Source organism: Lepidothrix coronata, unplaced genomic scaffold (genome assembly GCF_001604755.1).
Source record: "Lepidothrix coronata isolate B3197 unplaced genomic scaffold, Lepidothrix_coronata-1.0 Scaffold47, whole genome shotgun sequence".
NCBI lineage: Eukaryota > Metazoa > Chordata > Aves > Passeriformes > Pipridae > Lepidothrix > Lepidothrix coronata.
The window spans coordinates 1,495,974-1,508,406 of NW_016690227.1; the positions used below are offsets into that span (position 1 = coordinate 1,495,974).

General features: G+C 37.0%; 1 protein-coding gene across 1 annotated transcript in view; it reads right to left on the minus strand.

The window, feature by feature from the left end:
- Positions 1–12,433, minus strand: part of COBL (cordon-bleu WH2 repeat protein) — a 153,894-nt gene that overhangs the window by 96,253 nt on the left and 45,208 nt on the right. The window contains exons 3-6 of the mRNA XM_017814894.1: positions 7,424–7,634; positions 6,480–6,708; positions 4,390–4,434; positions 1,895–1,989 (exon numbers count right to left, since the gene is read on the minus strand). Of these exons, the coding sequence (XP_017670383.1) occupies positions 1,895–1,989; positions 4,390–4,434; positions 6,480–6,708; positions 7,424–7,634 (580 nt within the window). The remainder of the gene's footprint in view (positions 1–1,894; positions 1,990–4,389; positions 4,435–6,479; positions 6,709–7,423; positions 7,635–12,433) is intronic.

The window sequence follows — 12,433 nt, forward strand, 5'->3', positions numbered from 1 at the left end:
GTTTATAAAAGGCAACAGTGATTTCCTTGCTTGACTAAACAAAGTGGTTGATTTAGTTTCTTTTCCTAATGAGTAACTGACATTTGAAAGTAAGAATCCAGCACAGAAATGACCAAGAAAAATCAATTAACTTGTCAGAACTAACACCAAGAAAGACTTAGACCTTTTCCTCACATTTAGAAGCTTTCTCAGACTTTCTGCCAAGTCAAATACTACTTGTAACTTAATTAATCCTCAATATCCTTAGCATCTATTAAAATGTGTATTTTAAAAAACTCAGAGTATAGCCTACTTTGCCTTTGATTAACAAACACAAGAAAGAGAACAGAAAAAAAAGAGAAGAGTTTGCTATCTTGGAACACTCATCCCAAACTGCTGTGAAAAATCCACTGCAGTAACCACAGAATTAGGATACTTCATATCAACGTTTTCTAAGGTTGTAAGCATAAATACTTTAAAAGTTAAATCTGATCTGCTTCAGGAGCTAGAACTCCAAGAGGAGACTTCATACCCAAGTTCGTAAAAATGAAATCAGAGGACAAACTATGATGCAGAAACTGCATGCTGTAATATAACTGGTTCTTCCAGAGGAACTACAGTCCCATAGCATCCTCTAGAAACTCAAGCTGAGCTCCCTTGTTTACTTGATTCTTCCAGGCAGATACAGCATTATTGCTCCACTTATGCCTTTTTCCCCTTCTAAATTGGAAATATTTTCTGTAGAAAAACCACTCTGACAGTTACTGACTTCTTATCTCATAAAATACAGTCTCCATGTGTCCTTTATAGGATGGTAAGAATAGTTCAGCATCTATGACAGATGTGGTTTTTCAACACAGTAATTCACAATGTTCATAAAGGAACCTATTCCCCAGCAAAAGCACTCCAAATTTGATCATAATCAAAAAGGCAAAGAACTAATAGAGATTTTGGAAAGCTTTCACAGTTTAAAAACATGACTGAGAAGACTGGAAGGGTAAGTGAAACACCAGCCCATTAACAAGCATTTGTTTCTTACTGCCAGTTAGTCAGACACACATTTTATAATTCCACTCCAAAAGCCCTGAAGGGCTCTTTAAACTAGACAAAAGAAAATTCCCTTTTACTCTGACATCCTAGAGTATTAAATACTTTACAATCAAAATTGGTTAACACTATTATTTTTAGAAAAGTATGAAGTTAAAAGCCCACTGTTTTTCTGTGTTCTTGAGTCAGAAAATTTTTCTGTCTTTTATTTCTGTGAGAAAGGAAAAATTCTCATATAGGTTTCTCAATAGAAGATATTTTACATGAAATTTCTACATTTTCCAATTCAAGATTACAAACAAAGTTTAAAATGCCTAACGTACTCCAGCAGACACTGATCCTTCAGTTCACTACTGCAAGTTACTTCTACACCAGATTTATCGGCTTTACAGACTTGGAGACGGCAATAGCGTGACTGCACGGAGCTTCCCAAAGGTATAATGCTTTAAAAGAGATTATCACCCATGCACAGAAGAGGTCATAAGACACATCTACTTGATGTGTCTTATGTGTCTTAATTGTTCTATATTACATCAGTTCTTTCATAAATGCATTTTATAATCTGAGCAGTACTAATAAGCAGACATAGGTTGCTTGAAACTATGGCCCATTGTTAACACTTATTGAACCCACAGCATTAAAAAAACAAAGGAAAAAGTAAATGGTCAACAAGCTTGACTCCTTCAATAAGCAGCTGATATCTCCATCAGGCTGCACTGATTACACACAGTTTATGCACCTGTTAACAGATTACTTACTCCCTGGAAGGAAAAGGAAGGCAGGCCAAAAAATTGCATCACCCACAGACATAACAGATTGAAAACGAAACAAATTCTCTTTACTAAGCATTACACTGCTGAACACTTACCTTGCTACTTCTTCTATCAGCGTTAAACAATCCCAGAAGTCGTGTCTTTTCTCTTTCTATTGCATCATTGCTTACTGAAGCCTTTCGGTTTGGTTCTGAAACAATTTTAATGGAATAGTTTTTACATTTCTGAAATAAAGATTTGGTATTTTAAAGCATCCTGGATTGGTGCTGGATTTTTTTTAAGCTGGAGATGTTATGGACTGGATTATCTAAGTAACTGCCAGATCTGCACTTTATTTGTCATCAAGCTTTTATTTGTTCTAGTATGTTCCAAAATCTAATTGAGTCAAATGGAATAATTTAATAAACTGCACCAAGTTTTCAACCACAATTCAGCAACCCTTATTAAAAGGCAAAATATGAGCAAATTGCTTAATCTTCAGAAATGCTTGTTGGATGTCTCACTTAAAACTCATAGAGTACTGTAATACTAAAAAACCCTAACACCTAAAGAAAAGATGATATAGTGAATGTCTTTAACAATTCACAGGTGTGACTTAATACTGTGAAGTTAAAGGGAAGATTCTCAATGTGGATTTTGATAAAGCTCCATAAATCAGAAGAAGACCTGTCCCTTGAAAACAGGGCTCTACTTAGAACTTACACCAGCTGATTGTGTTCATCTTTTCTTATCTTGGTGCTTTTACTTCAGGTGGGAAAAAATGGGACTTTATAGTTATTTCAGGCTGTAGGAGCTCAAACATGTGACTGCCTTGAACCTCTTAAGGAACTGTACGAATTCTCATTCTGTTTTGTCTCCATTTTCCCTCTTCAGTTTCTCATCCGCAAGCTGGATGAGCAAAATGATACAGTCATGGAGTACAGGAAACAACCACGTTTCCCATTCAATATACAGACTGTAAAGCTCTCTCACTCTTTTTTAATGGACTCTGCATAATGCTTGAAAATCTTTCTCTCTGGTTCCAAACACATCAGAGCATTTCACTGGCATACGGAAAGTTTAATTTGCAGGGAAGAATTTTATTTTGTTAATATTTTGTTTGCTTAATAACAAGAAGCAAATTCAAAATTACTATTTTGTCGACACAAAATAAAGGTTTCCTTCACAAAAAAAAATCCTCATCCCAGAACTCCTCTAAACTTACTTGCATATCACACAAAGCACATGATTTGCACATAGATCACTACTGCATATAAACAATGTCAGGTGTTAGAAGGTGTTAAGCACATACAGTAGATCAAAGTGCAGCAGAACTGTAAAAACGATGAACACAAAGGATAACAGGGAGAAACTATCCTTAAGAAAGACTACAACTACACTGATACCAAATACAGTAATAAAATAATACTTCTCTTAATACTAAGCACTGTCTATGCTCATTTGTTCATCAGAAACTGCTGGTTTTCTGCTTGAGCCTGGGCTGTAACTAGATATGGATCTTGATTCGCATATTCATATAGTCTTCAACTATAAACAATAATGCTGAAAGTCTAGCATAATTAACCTCAGGAACAGCTCATTATCAACTGTGCCATTAAGCACTGTATAATCCCAATAAACTGGGATTTAAACACAGCCAGTGGTCCCAAAAGAATGAGTCTTCATTAATCTGTACCACTTTTTCTTAGACAAAGACAGTAGATATTCCCTCTAGCATTAAACTCCATATAAGAGGAAGCCACATTACAGAAGTAATGACAGAAGATTAGGGGGCATAGTACTGCATTAGTGAAGCCAAGATGCCATGAGCTAAGAGTTGCTCAATGGCTGCCACCCACTGGAGGTGGGTTTCCTTTCTTCCTTCCCAAAAATTTAAAGAAGTTATCCAGTTTTATTTTGATTATGTTGTGTCTACTAGTAATGCAAAGAAGTGAAGCCAGTTAAAAATCAACCATGCCTTTCTTGAGGATAATTAATTTAAGCAATGTATTAAAACAGAGTTAGTGGAAGAAAAGGACATTCTAAATACACACATTTTCTGTTTAACTAGAAGCAGAAGCACAGGTGTAATCTAATCAAACCCTACGTACTGTAACAATTCAGAAGTCAGCATCTTTTCGGTTATTCAATTTGTATATATAAATTTGATATTAAAATGCCTTGCTGCGTGTAAATTGAAAACAGTCCTAGACCTCAAAATATTCTACCTTTGCTATTAAATAAATTTTCAATCCAAGAGATCTCTAAAATGTTAGTAATTCTGAAATTCAACTAATCATGCTTTAGGTAACCTGAACAGGCTTGGTATCTGTATAGAAACATATCATACTACAGAACAGTTAAATGGCAGAATTTGTTAATCGCTGGCATCTTAATGACAATTCCTGAAGAGCCAGTATACATAGAAGTGTGTTTGTTCTGACCAGCAGCACAGACACATAAACGACACTTTGAAAAGACAACACAGATTGAAAACAGCTTGTTTCTCTACAGCCTTTTACTCAACATTCTTAAAGATCTATCAACAAAACCCATATTAAACATAGTGTGAAGTGACAGACAGTTTTCCTTCAGCAGCATTGTACAGTACCTCTATAGTTCAGAGAAGGTTCAGACTGAGTTTTTGATGGAGGAACTGGAAAAGGCAGGCAATGAAAGGATAAGAGAAAACACATTAAAGTTCTAATATTGCCTTGTAAGGCACAATATTCATTAATTATTCCTAGCGCTTTTTTTGCTAAGTATTACAGAAAAAAAATGTTGACTGACAAAAGACATGCAGAGCTGCTACTGAAGCAGTTTAGCTGTGTTTGTATTAATTCCTGATTCACTCGTGAAGCTGCTTCAACTGCTAAATCAAATTAAGTAAGCAGGTGGCAGCAGAGCTTGTCTTTTAATAATTCTTCAGCACTTGGTGTTTCTGTTTCAGGGAAGGAAAGACTGATGAGTTTTTCTAGAATCTGCTCTTACAAGCACTGCCTAAGCTTTTAGCACCTCTGACACCTTACTTGTTAGAGGGAAAGTATTTTAAAAATCTGCATGTTCTGATAACTAAACAGGCTGGATAACTACTCAATGCACAATTCATTGACCAACAGCTACTAAAACCAATGGGTTTATTCCTCTTGGAGATTACAAATGAGAATATGGAAGAAGGAATTTGATGAAACAAAGGAAACATTTTCGTAAATTTTATGTGCATTTACTGGTTTTCTCAGACACCATGGTACAGAGTAACAGGAAGACAGAAAAGGCTGAAACACACTCACGATCAGGAGGATTTTATCATAGTGAAAAGTACACTGAAAAGTTAAAAAATAATAAAATATATATTAAAAAGATCTAATGTAGAGAGCAGCACACTATAAAGTGTAATATAATTTGCTGCTATAATCCTAGCCCTGTAGTAAAGTCTTGTTTTTGACTGTATAGGCTACAACCAGATTCAAGGACCAATAGTGTACGAGCATATACGTCATCCTTGTCGTTTGAAAGGAAAGACTTTAAGGCAGACGTGTAAGTAATGAGAGTATGTTGAACGAATCCTGTTGAATACTCTGCCTGTTCAATACATTGCTCCAAAATGGTTAGCTTAATTACAAGTAAACGTCTTAAAACAACAAACATGCAATTGAGTTATGACATTGTCAACTTCTTTTTTGAGTATCTTAACAATTGAAAGGAAAAGGAGATATTTAGTTTACTTAGAAGTCTAAACTCATTGAAATTTGACTCGCACAGAGGTAGAATTGTCACTTATCAAAGGAGTTGGAAAGAAGAGACAGAACGTCAACATAAATAAATAACTTTATAAATAAAAAATAAGCCTGCAGCTCAGCACCTACAAGAATGACATTATCTAAACAATAAATAAGGATATTTACTGTGCTGGAAGTGATAGCAATTGAGACAAACTGCAGGAGACAATTTTAATGAATATCACTTTCTGACCTCAAAGGAAGTAGTGCTTGTCAATGTGTATTTTTAAAGCAGGTATATTTTAAAGCACATCACATAATTATGCTATTTGAATACATAATCAGGCTGATAAAACTCAAGTCTAAGAAGCTGCTACTACAATGTCATCTATCAGAACAGAAAGTGAGGATAAATAAACAAGAGAAAACAATTTCAAATACAAATACCTCTTAGTTCCTCTTCACTAAACGGTCAATAATTTCGCTCTTTAGGAACCGTCGCTGAGCCTATCCAGTCTGTTTCTCATAAACCCTGGTCTGTCGCCTCTGCCTCTCAGCTTTCACAGCTGCCATGACTATGGCATGTCTCTTCTTTCTTTCTCTCCAACCCACAGCACAGGTAAATGACAGCCTCTGCCTGGCTGAGGCCCCTGTGGTACACACACCTCTACTGACAGCAGCTCCAGGATGTAGCAAAGCTCCTCCTTTTGCCCTGCCCCAGGCCAGTCTGCACCCTGCCAGTGTCCAGCCCAGCCTGGCACAGGGCCCAAGAGCAAACAAGGACGGCTGGGCATGTTGCTGACCTGGCTGCTTCTTGGGACATGGCTTACTGAACAAACTCATGCTGCTCTCTGGACTGAGATGTCACTCTGCTGTTTCAGCTGGACTCCAGAGGAATGGCAGCACAAATGCTTTTAAGTTGCCCATACTACTGTTGTCACAACATATAACCCTGCAGCAACTTCTTTCAGTCTCAGCTCACCTTTTTTCCTGTCCCAGGCATACAGCTCCTTTATCCCCAGCTCCTCCAAGGACTTGGTAAGCTCCAGTTCCTCTCCAGTTATGCCATCTCTCAGAAGAACAATATGCTCTTGACTGACTTCACACTTCTCACAAATAGCTGGGATGATGTTGTGGAGAGGCACCTCTGGACTAACTCGAACCACAGCCTTCTGTGTCTTCAGGTAGTTCACTACCAGCCTCACAGATTTCTGCAGAAACAAACACAAACTCTCAGTCTCACCTCTGTGATGGCTAAACTATTTTACAATGAGAAATGCACTGGGGAATTCCATATTGTTTTGATTACTCTCAGGTAAATTTAACCCGCACTGAAAAAAAATGTTATTTAAAAAAAAAAAAATCTCAGACCTCCCTTGCCACTAAGAAGACATTAACAAGAACAGGCCAAGAAGAAAAAGGAATCAGAGGCAGAGGTAATTTGTGAATGTTCACAAGTACCACTCTGAAAGGTATGAGAGTATAATTAGATATTGGTTCAGAATAATAAAAACTTCAGCAAACATTTGGAAAATGACTACTTCTGAATCTTCACAGTAATGTGAAATACATTTATTAATGATCAGTCTTCTCCCATATCTTTAATAAAGATGGCAAACAAAATATCACCAAAACTCCATGTACCTCCATACAACCCCATAACTCTCATTTCAATCATTACTGCAAATTTCAATCACCCTGATCTTCAGATTTCCATCTATCCAACCACATGCAACATAACATTTTGTCTAAATGTCTAGACTAGCCTCTACCAATCTGCATGCAAAACAGTTAAGCTAGTAAAGCAGGTTATAGTCAATCGTCTTTTCCATCCAGTTCCAAGATGAAAAGACTGGAAGAACTGCTTGAAATCACAGGAATGAAATGATGTTTCATGGCACCATTTTAGCCCAACAGAGTACTGACCTCAGGGACTCTTGGTAGAGGTCGCTTTGCCTTCTCTTCAGGAACCTTCTCTTTCAGAAGTACTGTCTCTACGTCCAGTGCTCCTATCAAAGTGTTTGGCTTGTAACTCAGAACTTGGTGAGTTCCCGAAGACTTCAGTTCAAGACTGTGTTGGGATGGATTTAAGTGATACTGGCTGCATAAATCAACCAATACATCCATCACAGCTTTACTGCAAGGAAGAAGACATTCACCATTAGCATGAGAAAAAACAGTTTTAAGATGGGAGGAAAAAAGACAATACAAGCTGTGGATGTCTCACTAGATAACCATCTTTATGAATGATCAGTGCTAGTGCTTTGAAATGCTAAACAGATCAGATAAAATGTTAGGAATTAATATGTTTGCACTTGAGTGCCTGTTTATGAGCTGGCAATTAACTATTCACTCTGAGGCAGACAACAGTGCCAATCATAGCACTAACCAACATAAGCCAAGAGCAGACAACGTGTATCTTATCTCCTAAATCCATACATTAAACTCTCCAATTCAAATACTGTTCTTTAACATGAAGACAAAATATAAATAAATTATGCATTCATAGTCCAGTAAACTCTACCTAGATTTGAATCATCACATAACAGAACTCAAAATGGAGCATTTAAATCTGGAACAAACAGTGGAGAGGTTTATTTTTCCACCTTATGATTTTGAGTTCCCCAAATCCATTTGACACCAGCAGTATTTTCAAGTACAAGAGATCCTGTCCATATTTATTTTGGTGAGGATATTAACCCTGTACGAAAATAGTTTTGAGTGTTTGCATTATCAGTAACTCTTACTGCAGATGTGATTCTTAAACTGCGAGATTAAAAGAGTCAGCAACTATCCCTCTCTTATTTCATGCCTCTGCACAGAAGTACTCCATTTTGTGTCAATAACTCAATATTCACTGGAGCTTGATGCTTCCTGACACAGCCAATATGAACTGTGCTCCCCCACACCTCTGAAATTCTCTTCTACCATGATTCTGAGGTGGGTTTATTTTTACAGCTTTCTCTCCTAAAATTCCATACAGGATCAGAGAACTAGATTTATTAAAACTGGTAATTTTTCTGAAAAGTTTTGTTTTCACAAACCAGTGTCTGTCATACAAAACAATGTAAGTTGAAAAAAAACTTCCAGCTGTAGCTGAAGCCTGTCATATACAGTGGCTTCTAAGCAGAAGTGAAAATAAGTGCATACACAGTATATTTGTCAAAAGAACTGTCACCTCTTTTAATATTTAAACTGGAAAAACTGTATAGAGATTCAAAACGCAAGCAAATTCAAAGAAAATAAAATCCTTCACAGGTTATTAGCTACCACCATTACATCTGTAGCTCAAGAACTGCCCTTCAAACTGCAAGCTGTTGGCATCCGGGAAACTACTCTCTGTGGGAGGCTGTCAATCTCCTTTCTGTGGGTATGTTGTTGGCCAACAACTGGTCAAGAATTTGGTGAAAAACCCCGGAGAGCTAATGGCAAAGACAATGAAAATGGAATAAACAATTTCTTATTAACAGTCAAAAGATTAAAATATAGTAGATGACAGCTCTTCCCACGCAAGAGAAGAGAAAAGACCTGCTTTATAGTCACCTAACTGAGCTACACAGTGTGAGCTGGAAAAATGGCAAGTGTGGAAAATTTGAAGTATGTGATCTCACTGAAAAGAACACAGTTAGAAGATGATGACTGAAGATCAAACAAAGAAAACACATGTCATTAATATGTATAGGAGGCATCAGAAAAATTAGAACACTCTTGCAACTGCTAACATAGATACCATCTAAATACAAACATTCAGCAACTAAATCAAAACCGTATGAGCTCATTTCAATGATGACTTATTCTGGTACTGCCTGCAAGTTGAAAATGTCTGTATCTCACAACCATGTTCAATTCATATGCAACACATCACAAACCAACAGACACTTACACCTACTAGATCCAAACTATAGGAGAATCCCATCTACACCAATATTCATATGAATATTCATTAAACTGTGCAGCAGTGAGCACTTTAAGAAAGTGTCAGTTCTCCTGATACAGATTTTAGCTTGTCTGTTTAAAGACATATTGCTTTTAAACTAAAATATGAATGTGTTTGTTTCCCCTCAGCCTTATTACTATTGTTTCACAGAAAAGCAAGTAACCTGGCAAAATCACAATACATGCTGTTCTATGTGCTAGACTTTTCTATTTGAAGTAGAACACTAATATATTTTTATAGTGCATAATATTCTGATAATTCATTCAAATTTGGACAGTTATCTTACCTCTTGTAAAAAGAATATTAAAAAAATACACTTCATCAAAGTAACAGTTTATGATTCCACACATCTACCACTGAAATTATAAAATATTTTCAGCAGCAACAGTACCACAACTACAACAAGATCAGAATCCACACCAGCCATCTGAGAATATCAGACTCAATCACGCAAGTTGAACAAATTTGTCTGGACAATGGACAATTCAAAAATCCAGTCAAATTTGAAGTTTCATCTTACTGCTGATTACAGAGCAGGCATGTATTAAACATAACACATAAGGAAGTCTGCAACATCCCAACCTGTGCCGTGCTACTCAGAATACACAACTGAAAAGTATACCAGGCTTCATCCGTACCATTTAAAAATACAGATTAAGCAATACCTCCGATGCTTCTGAAACAACTTCAAAATGAATAGTAAAGAATAAATGGACAGTAAAGAATAACTACTTTGTCAGCAATATTTATCACTCTGAAGCTGTGATCAAGTTTGAGCTTCAGACTGCTTGTGTCCTGTTCTCCAGTAAAACGCAGCAAAGGCCTATAGTTTTAAGATGCATAAAACAACTGAGTTGCTTTGGGTGTGGTTTGGCCTAATCTTCTTGGATCACATAGAGAAATCCATTTTAAAAATACAGCCCTATACATCTAAGAAATAAATGTGCAAGGTAAAGTTGTATTCTATCAAATGAAACCAACTTTCTTATTACCTTCTACCTTCATTCTGCAAATGTCTTTCAGTATCTGAAAGAGAGCCTACAAGACAGCTGGAGAGAGATTTTTCACAAGAGCATGAAGTGATAGAACAAGGGTTAATGGCTTCAAACTGAGAGTGGGTTTAGGTTAAATATTAGGAAGAAATTCTTCTCTGTGAGGGTTGTGAGGCACTGGAATAGGTTGGCCAGCAAAGTTGTGGATGTCCCATCACTGGAAGTGTTGAATGCTAGGATGGATGGAGCTCTGAGCAACCTGGTCTGGTGAAAGATGTCCCTGCCCATGGCAGGGGGAGTGGAACCACATGATCTTTAAGGCCCCTTCCAACCTAAGCCATTCCATGCCAAAAAAATATCTCAAACTGGAGGAAAAAATCCTCTTTATTTAGATCAATGCCAGATACACATTAGGAATCTACAGTGACAACTGACTGGCAAAGAAACACTATAGTGTAAAGGGGGTGACCTGAAATCTCTAATGCTTTCACTATCTGCATTTAAAAACAGAAAATAGCATTAGTCATTATTATTTTCTCATGCTCCAAAATACAGCAGGCACTTATGTAAAGCTTAAAATTTTTCCTACACAACCAGACATGTATATACTTAATATCAAGCTGTATCCAAACAAGTTCAGGAAGCATGATAAACAGACACCCATAAATGTTTTCTATTTCTTTTCTTATTTTGCTCATGTACATTTGGCTCTTATTTTCCATAACTGAGCAAGTCCACAGAAGGAACGTTAAGGTGACACACAAGACGAGGCAGAGGACTGGGTTTGTTGAGCCTTAAGACAAGAAGGCTGAAGGGATATCTTCCTGCTGTCTGTAAGTATGAACTGGTAAGGTTACAGAGCCAGATTCTCCTTGCCAGTGAACAGCAAGAGGGTAAGCGGGAAAAGACAAGCACCAACACAGAAAATTCCATTTAGGTACATGAAAACATTTTGTGACCATGAGGACGGTCAAGCCCTGGAAAAGGGGTACAGAGACATTCAGAAACTTCCTCCCTGGAGGTATTCAAACTTGCCTAGAAATGGTGAGTTACAGTGGCCCATTTCCAACATAAATTATTCTGTAAATTATTCTAGGAAGATTGTCTCTTTTTTCTTAACCTGCATTGAACTACTGTAGTTTTGATCTGACTCTTATTTAGTATTTAGTTAAGCTAATTTTTAAACCTTCTGCCATGCGCCCTGTTTATCTTTTTCTAACAACAGTTCTTTCATGTTTTACCAACCTGGGTTGATTTCACACTTTCAGTCTTTCTTGAAACACTGTTCTATATGTTGAGCTATAAACCCGCAATAATGAGTCTATTACTGCCAATTATGTGAGAATAGTCTTTCTGCAATGACATTAGCTCTAGGCTCTGCATACTCTGCAGTGAACACTGTCCTTGAGTATTTGCAGAATGGGACTTCAGCTTCGGCTAGTTTATATTTATTCCAGTGTCCTCCCTGTGCATCATATACATGAGAGAATTTGTGTAACATGTAAGATAACAGCAGGAGCAACAACTTTCCAGTTTACTGTTCTGCATATTGGTCATCCATGGCATCCATGACAACTCCAAACCAAACACCATTTAGCTTCAAACATTCCCATTTTTCTACAATGCATTTCAAATACTACTGAATTCTCAAGCTGCTGACACTTTGTATCTGTGTTAATCGGGAAGTTCTCCTCAGTGTCACTCAGTGTGAATGGAGACGGATGCATCATCCTTTTATTTACAGGTTACCTATTGAAAACATTACCTGTGAGAATCACAAACAGAAGAGGTTTCTGGTAACTTTTGTGAGCTTTCCCACTTATTTTCTGTCTAAATGTCTAGCCATCACCTCTCTCAGACAGTTAACAGTTAACAGTTTGTGTGGATCTGCTACAGATCTATATGCATAAAATGCATGTGGCACACCTCTGCCTATGCATTCAGATGTCAATTAGTGCTCATACAAAAACACAAACATAGAATAGTTATGGGGTTATTTTATAGTCC